Source organism: Ctenopharyngodon idella, chromosome 18, assembly GCF_019924925.1.
Source record: "Ctenopharyngodon idella isolate HZGC_01 chromosome 18, HZGC01, whole genome shotgun sequence".
Classification (NCBI taxonomy): domain Eukaryota; kingdom Metazoa; phylum Chordata; class Actinopteri; order Cypriniformes; family Xenocyprididae; genus Ctenopharyngodon; species Ctenopharyngodon idella.
Window position 1 is genome coordinate 32,545,555 of NC_067237.1, and position 17,540 is coordinate 32,563,094.

Genomic DNA, 17,540 nt, shown 5'->3' on the forward strand with positions numbered 1-17,540 from the left:
GGTCATGCCAGATCAAAGCCTTTCTCATTATCTTAATCATGTGAATACAGTCATAATAAAACTATACTTTAATGTGGATAATATAGCAGAATATAATTCAGTACACGCCTCTCTGGGATTCTGATTAGTCAATCGCAGTATTTTCCAGTCAGATGTTTTTGTATTATGATGTTAAGCTATATAATCATAAATGTGTGTACTTTGACTACTGAATATGTTTATAAGTTTATATGATTCAGAGGTTTATATAATTTAATAAAACACAGTACACTACCATTCAAAAGTCTGGGCTTTGTAAGATTTTTTTGTTTGTTTTTGAAAGAAGTCTCTTATATTCACCAATTTGATAAAAAATACAGTAAAAATGCTAATATTGTGAAATATTATTACAATTTTAACTATTTTTCTATTTTAATATATTAGAACATGTAATTTATTCCTGTGATGTCAAAGCTGAATTTTCAGCATCATTACTCCCGTCTTCAGTGTCACATGATCCTTCAGAAATCATTCTAATATTCTGATTTGCTGCTCAAGAAACATTTCTTATTATTGATGTTGAAAACACTGGTGCTGCTACATATTTTTGTGGAAACCATTGATAAAAAAAAAAAAATTACAGGATTGTTTTGATGAATAGAACAGCATTTATTTGAAATATAAATCTTTTGTAACATTATAAATGACTTTGCTGTCACACTTGATCAATTTAATGCATCCTTGCTGAATAAAAGTATTAATTAAAAAAAATCTTTTGACCTCAAACTTTTGAATGGTAGTGTATAATAAAAATATCTGACACTGAAAGGATAAAAAGGTTTGAATATGCTAGCTTAGCAAGCTAACATGTGTTGTCCTCCCCAGGTGTCCCCGTGCCAAAGGCTTCATTCATCACTTCCTCCTCTGCCACTGTACGACCAGCCGCCCTGCAGTCCGTACACGAGCCCGGAGACCAGCAGCGCTCTCTCGCTGCCCCGCTCACCATCTGTCAACGGAGAACACAAACTGCCCATCCCACAGAAAGCCGCTGTTCATAGTAAGACACTAGTCACCCCAGCTACTGTCGTCAGGAAACCTCTTGTGTTACTCTGTTTATTCATATCTGTTAAGATTTTAATTTGAGAATGTTTTACATTTGGTTTAGATCACAATTCCAGCTTAAGTCCAGAGAGTCCAGGCTTCTCTCAGCCGCTGAGACTCACTCCAGACGGATCCGGACCTGGAAAACTCAGACCTGTATGTGAACAAATGTGCTACACATTTGCTTAGTCTCAAATCTGTTTTTATGTTTGTTTTATTAACATTCTGATCTAATATCTCATAGAGCATATCTAGTAAATAAATATTACATTTTAAGCAGTTATGTGCACGATTTTGCTTACTTTTAGAAAAATATATATTTTTTAAAGTTTTTTTTTTTTCCTGAATTACTTTGGTTTCAGATGTTGGTCACTAGAGCTTTAAGGTACAGAGAAATATATATTTTAGAAATGTAAATATATATTTTTTATAAATTGTATTTATTTTTTAAAATGTTATAGAGTTTTAAAGATTATTATCTGTGTGAATCTCATTAAACCTGACAATAACATATACAGGCCATATTTCATCCCCCAAATAAACCCAATTATATTTTTCATCAAGAAAATTAAAAAATGTAAATAAAAAAACTATATTAAAAAAAATCAACTAATCGCACATTTTTCTGTAATTAATTGTGAATTTCGCACCTAACATTAAAATTTGTAATATATTTTTATATTGTAATACATATTTTCACATTGAATCTCCAAATTAATGTATAAACAACATAAAGACAGTGTATTTTAAATATTTGTTTAATGACATCTTTTTACTAAGTACTATGAATGAAGGCCAGTATGACCGATACCAATACTGCTACTGATGTCTCTATTAAATAGATTTGTTCTCAATTTCTGGGAATTAAATGAGTAATTATAGCCATTCAGTGTTACAGTATAATTGAAAGCCATCATTTTTAACATTTAAAAGGCTTAAAGGTGCACTATGTAGTTTTTCTAGGGGACGCCTATTCAAAACAAAGGCGTAGCTTGAAGTTTGAGCGCAGAATCTTGGGACATGTGGTCTTCACCTCACAGCCGGTGTAAATAAATCGGGATAGGACTTGGGCAGAAATCATGTTCATGGATGCGATTGTTAACGTTACTGTAGTATGAAGCAGAGCAGGACCGAGTGTTGTGGGAGCTGAACGAGGCCGCTGGAGCGATTGATAATTAGAGACGAACGCAACACACCCCTCGCGAGCAGCGGAACTTTTATTATGCCACAGTCGTCGACGTCGCTTCCGCTTTTCCGGTCATGAGTATGAATTAACACAGTGCTGTTTATCATATTAGATACATTTGAGAGTGTTGAAAATGATGTTATAACATTACTCTGTGCGTCGCTCGGTGGCTGCTGTGAGACACTTGTTGCACACTGCAGTAAGCGAGATCGATTTTAGAATATCATATTAATAAATGCTGGATGGCTTGTGTTGATAAATGGCATGCAGTTAATTTAAAAACGTATTGTATGATGGAGAAAATTCTGTATTACTGTTACTAAAAATAAAGCTGCATCTGATTATGCTATGTTAGCTACTTCACAAAAGTGTTTTTTTTCTGAGGCATGGTAAAGCATGGTACTCGCAAAAAATAAAAAAAAAAATAGATTTAAACAATAAGACTAAACGTGTTGAGCTATATAACAGTAATTAGTTTTCTCTCTATAAATGTATCCAAACAGTTGTTCCCTTGTCTATTAAAACATGTATTATATTAAAGCGTCTTTGTTGTTTCCATGGTTTCTACAAAATAAAACCGGAAACCGAGGGTAACGAATATGACGCAATTGACAGGCGACTCACCACACGTCCCGGAGCCTTGGCTAAAATAGCAATTTTCTCACGATTTACAAATAGTTTGAAACATTTGGGATATTGTAAGTACTCAACTGAACAAAATAAATGGCACTGGCCTAGTCGTTTTGGGATATTTTACTGCAAAAATTTTACATATTGCAGCTTTAAGTGAACTTAAAACAGCCTTCACATAAACCCGTTATAATAAATAAACTACTTTCTTCCGCCACAGATTCAAATCTCAAGTTGACAGTTTAACAGACGATCCCAAGCCTCCGTTACTAATTCTAAAATGTCACTTTAGAACTAGTAATGAAGGAACGTTGAGTCGCTTCATTGAAACTCACTGTAAAATGTAGAGTATTATGAGAGAGAGAGAGAGATCACCTGAGCGAGTGTATTACCTGCATCTAGCTGATATTCTTCAAGAAAATCTTACATTCATAATCACAAAATCAGTTTGAATGTCCGCTGAGGAAAGCGATATCTTTGTCTTTCTCCTTTTAACATCAGGCTGTCATCACTCCCATTGACTAGGAGTGTGCATAGTCAATGCATTTGTCAGTTGCGTCTCGTAAGATGTTGTTTAAAGTAAAAACAATGTCCTTGTTTCAGTCCATTTCAATATAAAAGTTTTTGCGACTGACTGACTCACTCATAAAGACAGTCTTTGCCGCTATCATTTTCACTGAATTCAAAATCACTAATGGACTCTTTCTCAATACCAAAAAATATAGCCATTATAACAGTATAAGAAGTAAAATAGGAAATACACAGGAGCAAACAGTTCAGTCAAGCGTACAAAAGCAGTGCTCTAGTTAGTACAGGATTTAATTTCAATGTAAATATAAAGTTATGAAACTTAATATAGCCTTTATGCCAAATCTATTAGATCTGGAATAAGTAATAGATTAATAAGACCAAAGATTGCCTGTTTCATATACCCAAAACGAATACCTTATGTTTAAACAATATCTACACAAGAGCCAGCGGCAAATTTCCAATGGACTGGCCGATACGAAGCTGTTCTCTGCGGGTACATGAGCGCTGAACGATCGCTGACGGCCTGGAGCTCACATCTCCGAAAGCGTCTAAACAAATTTTCAAATATGTTTACATATAATTCGCAAATCTGAGCTCTAAACAACTACATTCTCGCCTAAAAAAAACTCTTAGAACTACATTCTGTTACAAAATAACAGTAGTATCTATAAAAATATGTCGGGTTTGATATATATATATATATTTGTTTTTGTTTTTTTTGTTTGTTTTTTTTATGAATATTTTATAAGCTAGCTGTTCTGTATTTAAACTTGTTTATTTTGTGTTTCTGTAGGTTCGGGCGGCACCACCTCCTCCAAAGCAGCACGCTCGCAGACAGGTGGAGAAAACCGAAGAAGTGGAGATCACGCTTGTGTAGAGCGCCGCCCTAGTGGACTGACAACAAACCCCATCTGACCTCTGACCCACTCCTTATGGAAGGGGCGGGGTGTGCGTTAACCTGCCCTATGAGCATCCTTAAATCCCTGAGTGGGCGGAGAACTGCGTCTCAAAGACATCGCCACCCTTTTTCATAAAAAACAAACACCTCTTTTGGCGTCACGGACTGTTTGGTGCCTTAAACCGCTTTCATGCCAAACTCTAATCCTTGTATTCGTAATTACTTTATTGTGCAACGGGAACTTGTTTAAAACTTCGTTAATCCACTCAATGCCAGTAAATGATTAGGTTTGCATCTAAAAACACAGAAAGGAATCAAATACAGGGGCTTAGCAGGTGCTAAAAGAGTTTGAAAGAGGCTACACTTGCACATCCATCTCTTCAGCGGGCTTTTGAAGAGCCGAACATGCAATACTAGGAATTATTGGAGGATACAGGAGGCCTGCGTTGTCGTGCGAAAGGGGTCAGCCACGAATAGTCCATTTCATATGTAATAGCACAGTACATTACTGTCATCATAGGAATGTTATATTCACGATAAACATCACAGATCATATGGACATCAAGGAGAAAGGGAACTGTACATAAAAGGCTACAAGGAAAAAAAGGCGGTAGAGGAGAATGAGAAGGACGAGGGTTAAAAAGAGAGGAAGGCTGGTTACTTTACTCTTTTTTTTTCCCATCGGTTTAGCTTGCTCTTCTGTCTTGTGTTGATCTGAAAAGTACTAACTACATAGCTATATCCTTTTCTTCAACTTTTCATTATGAAGACCAGTGTTTGTATGTATTACTAATATTTAGTCCTCAAAAACACGCGTGAGAGACCGACCTAAAGATGTTGTGGTGTCTCTGAGCGTGTTTCTGCAACGGTCGCCTCCGCATTACCGGTATGTGTGCGTCTGTTCGGGCGGAACGTAATCATGGAAATATACCGATCAATATACAAATATCAGTTAAAGTGCTTTTCCAGCCTAGCGCGTTTCATATTCTCATGCTGTCGGCACTGTAGAGTACCGAACGGGATGTGTTTTGTTTTCTTTTATCGAGTGTCATGGCAGTATTTGAGATTGTGATGAATCTTCTTCAGATGTGATGGGATAGATTCCCTCCAACAAGCACAGAAAAGGTGGAGAAGTTTTGTTTTAATTGCTGCCGATGAAAGCAAACCTATTACAGTGTCCTAAGTGCATTTCCTCCGTACAAGGGGCAGCTATGTTTTTTTTTTTTTTTTTTTTTTTTTGCAGTCGAAGAAACATTTCATCATAAACGAGGAATGCCTGTTATTTAGATTTATCATCATCATTATTTTCATGCATATCTTGATGTGTCCCAGCACTTTTCTGGAATTTCAGTGCTTTGACCCCTTAATTTTATCATCTTTTTAAATGTCTTTGCATCCCAGCTGCCTCTTTTCGATGATAAAGCTGCCCAGCGTCGTGTTATTGATCTTGTGAGAGTGACTGATTGTAGTTTTCCCATAACGTTTGAAAGAGAACAGAGTTATTATGTTGATTCCATAATATAGACAGTGGAAAGAAAAAAAAAAAGATCCATTTTGTGAAATGGTACCATAGTTCTGTTAAGCAAGAACAGGGTCATTTACAGAAAGAACGTGTGCAAGAGTGAGACGTGGGAGGAGGAAAAAAAATGTTTGTTTGGTAGCCTTTTTTTTTTATCAGAGAGGAAGATGTTTGAGTATCTTCCCTTTGTTTCTATTTTCCTCTGTCACAACCTATTTTCTTGTTGATCTCGTTGAGATCTTTTGAATGTTATCAAACTTGTTTTGAAGTTTATGGTTAGAGGTTAAAGCCCATTGTGTCAAAAACTGTTCTCACCTATGAAACGAACACAAAATTTTGATATTTTCATTTCCATTTTTTTAAATTGCGCTCCCATTTCTCTTGGCCAGTTTCAAATCTTTGGAGCTTCTTCAATAGCGTTAGCTGCATATTCTAGTTGTTTTATTTCTAAAGTGATTTTATTTGCATTTGTTAAAATTTGAAGGTGATTCTGAGCTGCTAAAAAAAAAAAAAAAAAAAAAAAAAAAAACAGATGGAACAACAACAATTGACTGTTGCTGCAGTGACAATATCAGAGAACAGGTGAAAAATATTCTTTCTGCATATTATTAGCTGTAAAATTATTTGTATTTATTGTGTACAAATGTTAAATAAAAAATTGGGGAAAGTGCTTCTGCTTTGTTTCATTTCATGTCTATTTTCATAAAAAAAAATGCATGTTAACTATATTCTAGTCTCATGCATACAGTATGGCACACTTAACTGGAAACACTTCAGGATTTTTGAAGTCGTCATCTGGTTGGTTGAATTCTACAGGATGTCCGGGAGACGTGTGTGTCGCGTTCTTTAACGGTCCACCTGGAAACAAACGCCGTGACGCCAAACCCCCTCGTGGAAGAAGAAAGCCGTGTGACAGTGAGCGCTTACCAGGATCCACTAAACGCTTGATTTCAAAAGTATGTGAAGTTCGCAGTTCCATTGTAGCAATAAACTTGCACAACGTTCTTGAATTAATAATTAATTAGATGCACGCCAGTCGACTTTACATTTCCACGCCCCTAAACATGACGCCGAACAAAACGAATTTTGATTGGTTGTGTTACATGTCAGTCAAACGTCCTCTTGGGCGGTCATAGCCATTCAAAGCTGCGATGGAGTCCTTCTTTCGTGCCGTCAGTCTGAAGCTCTGGCTACGCGAGACTAACCCACGCACTTTTGGGGCCCCCAGAGATCGGTTTTATTAGTAGTAACAGTTCTCGAAGTGGGCCGGTACACACCGGTACACTTCTCGCGCACCGCCTCTTTTCACATGTTGCAGGCTGAACACTCACACCGAAACGTAGAATTATCAGACTATTAATTAATTGTATACATCGCGCGTTCTGAGATTTTATAAGCTGTACGAACTGAACGGATCAATTGACTGTGTTTGAGGCCCAATTGTTTAATTTTGCATGAGTGGCGCGCGAATCACCGTAGGCGCGTTCACCAGCGCGCTCCAACAGTGTTAAGATTTGCACGAGCCGTTCCTATACGATGCTGATGATAAAATGTGTAACCCATTTGGATTCTATTGAGAATATAGTAAAATGCTACAGAGAAAGTCGAACATGATCTAAAACAGAAACTAAAATGAAAAGAGGGGAAAACATCATCCTGCAAGCTCATGAAGACCACATTTACTAGAATCTATCACGTTCTATTTTATTTATTGTGGCAAATTTTGACTAGTTGTAGGATTTATAATAGATAATCTGTTAAGGGAATAGATTTTTCACTAAAGATTTATATTAGGCTACAACTGTGATATGTTGTAGCTATAGTTTCTAACTGTGTTGCTATTTTTCATAACAAATGCTATAAAAAGAAAGAGAGAAAAAAAATGGTATACCTGTAATTATATCCTTATTGTAACAAATGCTATAGTTAACAATTACAAGAACTATGTTATTTTAAGGCCGAGTACAAGTTAGAAAGAGCTTTAAAATATGGACCTTCTTGAATTTTTGACTAAACAATTGGTTTTGTTTAAGAATGTATGAATATGAATATTTGATTACTGTACTGTATTGTTCTTACATTTAGATTTGCATAATAAATCATCTGCTAGTGCTAGCTACAGCCATGGTAGATCTCTGACTAAATACTGATACCTAGTGGGCAAAAGTAATAGGTCATTATTATTAAATTGCAGACAAAGATTTTGGATAGCTAGGTTGGTTTGTATGTTTGGTGCGGAATGGGTGCGGTAGGGGCCCCAACCTCATATTCTTTCATGGGGCCCAAAATTGCTAGCGGCGCCCCTGGTTAAAGGTTTGAAAATAACACAGCTTATATTATATTTAGTAAGTGGACGAAAGAACATTTGAACAAGGCTATAATCACCCTTTGTTTAAAAAAAAAAAAAAGCCTTTTATGAATATGGGTTTTGGTAATACTTTACAGCAAGGTTTCATTTGTTAACATTAGTTAACTACATTAGTTAACATTAACAATTAACAATACTTCTACAGCATTTATTAATCTTAGTTCATGTAAATGTCAAAATCCACTAAAACAATTTTAAGGCCAAATGTTGTATCTCTTAACATTAGTTAATGCACCATAAACTGACATGACTGTGAAACTTTTTATTGACTAACATTTAACAAAGGTTAATAAGTGGTGTAAAAATATTTCTCATTGTTTGTTGATTTGTAAGCGTTTTTATGCTATTTTATGTAAGATATTTTGAGTGTTTAGATGTGTTAATGTTTTCAAGTTGTTTCAAATCTAGAGTGTGTTTTTGTTGGATCATATCAGGCTGTTTTATCAAATCATGCTGCTTGTCTGTCAGTTTTCAAAGAGTGGGCGGTTCTCCTGGAGTTCCATGTACATAAAAGAGACATGTTTCCTGCTGGGAAATGAGATACTAGGCAAAACATGCAGTTACCCTCCTCGCCTCCATCCACAGGCTAATGAGTGTGGATTTTTCTCATATTTCTAGAAGAACACAATGTTTCAGCTTGCATGTTAATTTTATGCTGCCACATGGAGTGAATAAAAAACTTTAGCTCTGAAGGAAATTGGATGGCTTGTGTTCAAGTTTACTTGTGCTCCAACCCCGAAGGTATGTATCACAGTTTGTTTTTGTCACATCTTAAATGTTTATATCACTACAGATAAATCTGCACTTGACCGAATGAATGTTTCAAAAGCTGTAGTCATTAAAAAGTTGTAACTACAAAGTATAACTAATATAATTAATAATATTACTAGTTAGTCATTTATTAACAGTGCATCTTTAATGAATGAAATGTTCTGTCTGAAGCCACATCCTAAGACTAAGTCATGGATTGGTGTAGCTTAGCAGTTCAATTATTTAATTAAAAAAAAAAAAGAAAAAAGTTCCAAACCCATATGACTCTTCTGAGCATCACATTTAATATGCCCATGTACAAATGAGATATAGTCATACAGGTATGGAATGTCATGAGGTTAAATTACAGAATTGTAAAATTTTTTAGGCGAATCAGCCTGAAACCTACATCAGGAATTGACTGGATTGTGAAATCCAGTCCCCCACCCCTTTGAAAAAAACATGCACAGATGAATCGTTAACAGTAAGACCAGGAATGTACATTAAAAAGTGAACAAGGTCAATTTAGATTCCATATTAACTTTAAAGATCTGCGCTAGTAAATGATAGGTAATGTTAAATCATAACTGAAATGTTCACTCGTGTGCATTTGTACATACTTGTGTTGCAGATTCTGTGGTTGAGAGGAGGCTACTAAGGCAGAGAGTTTTCCCCAGACTGAGAGAATATTGCAGACGCACATATGGAGTTGAATTCAGAGTGAGCAAACATCAGTCATTCTCGTTTTTGTCTTTTGTCAGTTGATCAGGTTGTAAACAATCTAATTCTGAAGAACATTATAGTTGTGGTGCTTCCCTTCCAGTTGAAAATAACAAATGATTTTTACCACAGGCACAATTGTGTTTTAATCCATAAACATGAATAAATAATGTTAATTTCTTTTATTGGAACATTGAGCATTTAAAAGGTACTCCTACTGTCTCACTAGTAGCTAAACATCATGCATTTTTAATTATGCGAATGACAAAAGACTAGCTGGGATTGTATTGAACTTGTTTTGTTGACACTTTCTATACTGCTCTTTAAAAGCATGTCAATAGACAATTTACTGTGTATAAAACACTGTGGTTGTTTTGGCTAATAATTTGGATCTAGGCTTCTAAAATGAAGTCTTCTTCCAAACATTTGGTAGACAGTAGATTAATTGTCTGGATCCAACCTCTCTGCAGGTTATCGACCCGTATGAAGCAGCAGATCCCAAATACTGGCCCGCACAGCAGGAACGACTGCAGATACTGGAGGACTGCAGGAAGAATTCTCTGGGCCCTTTCTTTGTGGTAATATATTTTTGGATCAATGCAGCAAATTTTAATTCTGTGTAAATGTTAAATTTCATTTCCTAAAAACAGCTCTTAAAGGGATAGTTTACCCAAAAATGAAAATTTGATGTTTATCTGCTTACCCCCAGGACATCCAAGATGTAGGTGACTTTGTTTCTTCAGTAGAACACAAATGATGATTTTTAACTCCAACCGTTGTGGTCTGTCATTCGTATAATGCATGGCAATGGGAACACAATCTATGAGAGTAAAAAAAAACATGCACAGACAAATCCAAATTAAATCCTGCGGCTCGTGATGACACAGTGATGTCCTAAGACACGAAACAATCGGTTTGTGCGAGAAACCGAACAGTATTTATATCATTTTTACCTCTAATACACCACTATGTCCAACTGCCTTGAGCGCACGCACGGCATCCGGTGCGTGAGGTGTGTACGCGCTCTGGCATAGTTTAAAGGATTAGTCCACTTTCAAATAAAATTTTCCTGATAATTTACTCACCCCCATGTCATCCAAGATGTTCATGTCTTTCGGTCAAAAAGAAATTAAGGTTTTTGATGAAAACATTCCAGGATTATTCTCCTTATAGTGGACTTCAATGGTGTCTCCAAACGGTCGAAGGTCAAAATTACAGTTTCAGTGCAGCTTCAAAGGGCTTTAAACGATACCAGACGAGGAATAAGGGTCTTATCTAGCGAAATGATTGGTCATTTTCTTAAAACATACAAATGTATATGGTTTATAAACACAAATGATTGCCTTGCACGTGCTTCTGCTTTCCGTATTCTTCAAAAAGCTTATGCTGTATGTCCTACGCTTTCCCTATTCTACTTACGGTAAAAACGGAACTGGCGCCGCGTTCGTTCCGTAAGTTGAATAAGGAAGGATACGGAAGAATACGGAAAGCTGATCATTTGTGTTTATAAACCATATACATTTGTATTTTTTAAGAAAATGACCGATCGTTTCACTAGATAAGACCCTTATTCCTTGTCTGGTATCATTTAAAGCCATTTGAAGCTGCACTGAAACTGTAATTTTGACATTCAACCGTTTGGAGACCATTGAAGTCCACTATAAGGAGAATAATCCTGGAATGTTTTCATCAAAAACCCTAATTTCTTTTCGACCGAAAGACATGAACATCTTGGATGACATGGGGGTGAGTAAATTATCAGGAAAATTTTGTTTGAAAGTGGACTAATCCTTTAAACTACGCCGGAGCGCGTACACACCTCACGCCCCGAATGCTGTGCGCGCGCTCAAGGCAGTTGGACATAGTGGTGTATTAGAGGTAAAAAAAATGATATAAAGACTATTCGGTTTCTCTCACAAACCGATCGTTTCGTGTCTTAGGACATCAATGTGTCGTCACGAGCCGCAGGGTTTAATTTGGATTTGTCTGTGCATGTTTTTTTTTATTCTTATAGATTGTGTTCCCATTGCCATGCATTATACGACTGACAGACCGCAACGGTTGGAGTTAAAAATCATCATTTGTGTTCTACTGAAGAAACAAAGTCACCTACATCTTGGATGCCCTTGGGGTAAGCAAATAAACATCAAATTTTCATTTTTGGGTGAACTATCCCTTTAAAGATGGTTATAAAAGCAATAAACCGGGTCATGTGTTCCTAATGTGCAGTGATGATACCATGGTTAGTTGTTTTAGGCACTTAACAATAAAGAATCTCTTTTTGCATTTAATGCGGAGTTTATTAATAAATAGAAAGAAAAACGCACCAAATGATCTTACTTTAGTTTTTGTCTCTCGTCTCAGGGGTTTGTGGGTGAACAATATGGAAATGCAAATTTACCTCAGCAGATAGAAGCCTCAGAGTTCCAGTGTATTCTTCAGGAATGCCAACGCATGGGCCTAAGGACCGACATTCTGGAGAGATGCTACCAGAGAGATGAGAATGCCATTCCTCCCTCATTCTGTATGGTCAATCCAACAGGTCATTTTGAACAACCTGGTGTCCAGGCAAGTAACATTTTTTGCACTATTGGTGAACAGCACCACATAATTTAGCTAAAGTCCTTAATCTTTTGCCGTCAGCAAGAGAATCCAACTGAGGAGAACAACTGGTGCAAGGTACTTCCAGAGGTGAGGAGAATTCTTCATGATGTTGTGAACCAGTGTGTTCAGGAGGGGACTTTGACATATGATAAAGCTCAGAAATATTTCCGATCAGGTAAGCCTGTATCTGTCTAATTGCACGTTATTGCTACATATTTTGAATCAAAGAGGTGTCTAATTTATGTTTATTTTGAAACCAGCTCTTGAAAATGACATCTGCTATGCCTATGAAAACCATTCCATTGAAGATGTTGCAAGATGTCTTTGCTACGTTCATAAAATAATTATCCCAAGGAAAGCAAATGGATTGTCCCCAGAGCAACAAGCCCAGTTGCACCGGCTGTCCCAGCTCCGAGTTCAGTTCCTGCCAAGTTTGGTAACCTCCCACAAAGCCCTGGTGTACTGCACCACCACAAAGTGCAATCGTCTGCAAGGTTACACTCCTGAGATGAGGCTCAACTTTGCTGCTGGTCTGAGTGAGCAGCTACATACAGATCTCAAGAGACTCATTGACCGTACTGTCTCAAAGGAAACAACTGTTACAGTCGATGAATCTGGCCAGAAAGATCTGTGCCACATTTTTTCTTCTCTTTACAGAATTGAACGGGAAGAAGTCGAGCATGTTAAATCCTACTTACGAGGAAAAAATACAGTATTTCCCTTCATACTCAATGGTACACCATGCTCAGGCAAAACTGTGCTTCTGGCTCACTGTGCAAGTCAGGTATCTCTCAGAAAACGTTTTGTTACCTTTCCATTTTAGTAAAATTTGGGATTGTATATGTTTAGTAATATAGTCTATGACACTCATGGGGCCTTTTGTGTTTGCAGGCATCCGAATGGTTGAAGGACCTGGATCCCGAGATTATTGTGTACTTCATTGATGTCAACAATTCCCTGAGACAGCTTCTCAAAGACATTTGTGCAAGGGTTGATTCAAGTAGTACCTCTGTCAACAACATCTTCCAACTAAAAGAAAACTTTAAAAGGCTCCTGACCTCAAGATCACCGTCCAAGAATCCTCTAGTGCTCATCATAGATGGTCTTGACCAACTGCCAAAGACGGATGGAGAACTTGACTTGACATGCCTTCCCAAATCATTAGCTTCAAATGTAAAGCTTCTCATTTCCATTACTTCAAACAAGCCTGCCATTCTTGCTACCCTGAAGATGTTTTACCAAGATTCAACCCTGTTCTATGAATTGCAACCAGTAGAGAGTAAAAGCTGCAGCCAGCTAATGACAACACGTCTTCAGGAGTCCAACAGAAAGATCACCTCAGGCCAACAGATGTATGTGAATCAGGCTTTTAAGAAATGCTCTGTCCTGCTATACATGGAACTCCTTCATAGACAGGCAATCCACTGGAACTCAGAGTTTGAGATTACAGAGAACACTCTTGTCCAAGAGGTCCATAATAACATTGTTTTGATGTTTGACGATCTGGAGAAGAAGCATGGGAAAGTTTTAGTCTCCAAAGCTTTAAGCTATCTTACCTTGGCTAGGTATGGTATAACCGCAGTTGAGTTGACTGATGTTCTTTCTTGTGATGATGAAGTCCTAGCATGTTTTCTTCCACCAGGCGATGACGTACCACTTACGTTGAGGGTCCCTGAAGTTTTTGTGGAAAGGCTTCTTTTAGACCTTAAGGGGTTTCTGGTGCTGAGGAACATTTTAGGTACCCAAACTCTATTTTGGGTCAGCCGACACTTCCCTTTGGTCATATGTAAGAGGTACCTGTGCTCAGAAGAAACATGTCAGAAGATAAATCATGTGCTGTCAGACTATTTCAGTGGCATTTGGGCAAATGGCAAAGCAAAGCCTTTGATCATCAAAGACATGGAAATCCCAACCTCTTCAGATGTCCCACAGAATATTAACATTGACAGACAAGTGCCAAGTCAACCTTGGACCTTTTCTCCTCCTTTGTATAGCTCTACTGCCATGAGTCCATCAGCAAGAACATATCCCAATTTGAGAAAACTCCACTTACTCTCTTTCCATTTGTTCAAAAGTGGGAGAATCCAGGAACTCGGGAACCAAATGATTTCTCAAGAATACCTCCAGGCAATGCTGCAAGCAGTACTGGCTGATGAACTGTTTCTGTGGCTTGAGAGGACATGTCAGTTGGTGTTTCCCAGGGAACTTCAGCTCCTCCACATCATCTTGAGATCTTCAGCATGTCTACTGAGGAACAACCCAGCCTTTCTCCCAACAGTACTGCAAGCCAAACTCCTTCCTTTTCTGAGTGTTTTTCCTACATTGGGAGAATGTGTTAATTCAGCAAGGCCTAAAGGTATGCTCCCAAAAAATGAAGTGTATACTGTGTTGCCTCCAGTTCCTTCAGTACCTTATACCCACTGTACACTGCAAGAGTCAACAGCTTCCCAGATCATGCAGTCAGCTGGATCTCCCTGTGGCACTGTGGTGGTTGTACTGGAAAATGGTGCTGCTTGGGTTTGCAATGGAGGTATATTTGAAGGCTTCAAACTTACTAAATCCTCTAATCTGCAGTTCACAAGTGTCACTAGTTCTGGAAACATATTCCTTCTCAGCACCGATTGCAGTAAACTTGTCATGTTGGATGCAGGCGTTAATACACAGCCTCAAGAAATTCAAACCCAGCACAGAGAAAACAGGGAAAATGCCATTCTTGAGGGTGTCTTGGTGTCCGGTGACAAAATATTTGTGTGGTGGAGAGGACAAAACATTGTTAGTGTATTTGTTGATAGGAAGGAACATACCCAACTGCAATGCACTTATGAGATAACCTGTGTGTCATGTTCTGTGGACGGAGATATCATTTACTGTGGACAGAATGAAAGTTCTGTGACAGTATTTGATTGGCCCAATGGCAAGCCTCTAACCACCTTCACTTGTCTAAAAGATATACCATTAATTGATATTATTCGCTCTGAGGGTGACAGGATGATTACATGTGTAGATCAAGCAGGAAATGTATTTGCTTGGAATCTTGAGATTATAACAGAACCAGTTCTGATTGGTGAGATCCATTGCAGAACCAAGGAGAAGGTTTTAAACACAGACTACAAAGGGGACAACATTCTCCTAATATGTAAAAAGCAACAAATGCAACTTATTGACATACATCAAATTGGTGTACTTGATCAATTCAATCCCCCGAGAGGAAAAACATTTAAGCAAGCCATAATGGATCAAAACTCACGTTTCATCCTTGCTCTACTGTGCAATTGCCCGTTTCTGCTAGTCTGGAATTGTGCCTCAGGACAGTGCGTGTTGAGTCTGGACACTGCAAACTGTCGAGCTAGTAAACTTCTGAAATGTGGGGCCACTTACTTGGCAGCAATAACAAGTGTAAGTGTTCTTATTTGGGACATGGATCTCATTGCAGCTTCAGCATTGGCCCCAAAATCTGGAAAGAGGGTGGAGATGGTGGCTTTCGGATCTCATGGAGAAAGCTGTTACTCAGCAGATGGCTCAGAACTTGTGTGGAAGTGGGCAATATCAGGTGTCAAAGTAGAAGGCTGCTTCCTTCACCAAGGTTCTGTGGAGTCTATGTCTGTCTCTGGAGATGGCAACTACCTTGTGAGTATTGCAAGAGGAGACATATATGTCTGGGATACCAACAGTGGGAAAAATATTCACAAAATCTCTGGTAGTCAAGCATACAAGGTTTTAATAACTCCCAAGGGCAACTCTGGAGTTGCCCTTTCAGAGACAGGTCCATCAAGGGTGTGGAAGTTGCAGAGTGGAAACAGCATTTGCAGCATTCATCATCATCTCAGAAATGCTGCCATTTCGCAAGAAAGCACCTTCCTTTTAGGTCTTAACAGTGGGAATCTCTTGGCTGTTAGCCTCTGGTCTGGTAATATTAGCAAATGCTTCTCGTGCTCCAACAAGTCAGATGTTGTTGTTGCTTTCCATTCTCTGCTCGACCATCCAGATTATGTGATTGTTGCTTTAGCCTCAGGCACTGTGTACTCCTGGAGGTTAACAGAGGATACTATTTGTCGTCAATTCAAGTTGCCAGACTCTTCCTTGTGTCAACCTGAGATCTTTAGCCTATCATCAGATGGGGGGTATGCCATCCTTTCTATATCTGAGTCCACTATAAACATCTTAGACTTCTCAAACAGTAAACTCTGCTCTTTGAGAACTGAAGGACCTGTTCCGCAACCAGATGTGACTGTCTGTGTTTCTGGTCAATATGTAGTCTATACATGTTTATCCTCTTTGGTGTGCCACAATATGTCCTGTGATCTCCATGAAAAACCGATGCTGGTAGTCATACGTCTGACTGACGGAGAGACCGTAGGAAGGTTCTATTTGTGCAAGAACCCTTCTACTCTAACTGTGTCAGAGGATTTGTTTGTGTATGTAGGGTTTGAGGATGGTTCTGTAGGGGTTTATGCTGTTATTGACACCAAGATGGGTAACACCAGCTGGAAGGAGGAAAGTCAAAGCCCAAGACTTTTGTGTCCATTGGATGAGCAACTGATTTGGTCGCCTCTGGTAAATCCTAACCTTACTTGGGTTGAATTGCCCCTGCAATCGTTTTAAATAGTTCCAGTGTAACCAATTCTGGTTTTGGCACTGAGGTCCAAAAGAAATGTATATATGTAAAAATGTAGTTTTACAGAATGTCATATTGTTTTGACATATGAAGATATAAAATATATTTTTACAATGTTCCAGAATGCTAAGACTGTGTTTGTGATATGTAATATACATATGTTTATCATAAAATATATACAAAATCTAAATATGTTAATTTGTCTCACATAAGTCAGGATTCAAGAAAAAATCAGGTGTGAAAATGTATGACATACATTGCCAGTTTAAAAAATTAACAAAGGATTTAAGGCTTAGAGTATTACAATATAATGTTTTCTGTATTATATTTTCTTTTGACCTATTTATAATAATTTTTTTGTATTGTTGATTGTTGCATAGTAATCCATGATTTTGTTCACATTGTATTGTATAGAATTAGAAATAGTTTGTTTTGTATTAAAGCTGGAAAATATCTATAGGCTACGTTTCATTTATAATAATACATGTGGTTCAACTTACAAAAGACAAAAAATTAAATAAAATTCTCAAAGAAAAAGTAGTTGCATTCATTTGTTTATTTATTTGTTAATTTAATGTGTTTTTAGTGTAGTGCAGAGTTATCATTAAAAAGAGTGAAAAATATTTATAAAAAATAGGG

At 37.6% G+C, this 17,540-nt stretch overlaps 2 protein-coding genes across 3 annotated transcripts in view; both read left to right on the forward strand.

Annotated features, from left to right (window-relative positions):
• The window catches only part of LOC127499521 (F-BAR and double SH3 domains protein 2-like), a 102,025-nt gene extending 95,511 nt beyond the window's left edge, over positions 1–6,514 (forward strand). For both annotated transcript variants that reach the window (XM_051869885.1, XM_051869886.1), the window contains 3 exons: positions 865–1,036; positions 1,145–1,236; positions 4,221–6,514. In XM_051869885.1, coding sequence (XP_051725845.1) covers positions 865–1,036; positions 1,145–1,236; positions 4,221–4,304 — 348 coding nt within the window. In that variant the 3' untranslated portion in view covers positions 4,305–6,514. The remainder of the gene's footprint in view (positions 1–864; positions 1,037–1,144; positions 1,237–4,220) is intronic.
• A 228-nt stretch (positions 6,515–6,742) lies between these two features.
• On the forward strand, positions 6,743–17,430 carry LOC127499520 (NACHT and WD repeat domain-containing protein 2). Its single transcript, XM_051869884.1, has 7 exons — positions 6,743–8,953; positions 9,594–9,682; positions 10,153–10,260; positions 12,047–12,254; positions 12,330–12,461; positions 12,547–13,070; positions 13,178–17,430. Exons 1-7 carry the CDS (start codon positions 8,914–8,916, stop codon positions 16,886–16,888), a joined length of 4,812 nt encoding a protein of 1,603 aa, XP_051725844.1. The 5' UTR covers positions 6,743–8,913; the 3' UTR covers positions 16,889–17,430.
• The last annotated feature ends 110 nt before the right edge of the window (positions 17,431–17,540 follow it).

Coding starts and splice junctions, on each gene's coding strand:
- LOC127499520 (XM_051869884.1), top strand. CDS start 8,914: ATGGCTTGTGTTCAAGTTTACTTGTGCTCCAACCCCGAAG. Junction 9,683..10,152: donor CATATGGAGTTGAATTCAGA/GTGAGCAAACAT, acceptor ACCTCTCTGCAG/GTTATCGACCCGTATGAAGC. Junction 13,071..13,177: donor TGGCTCACTGTGCAAGTCAG/GTATCTCTCAGA, acceptor TTGTGTTTGCAG/GCATCCGAATGGTTGAAGGA.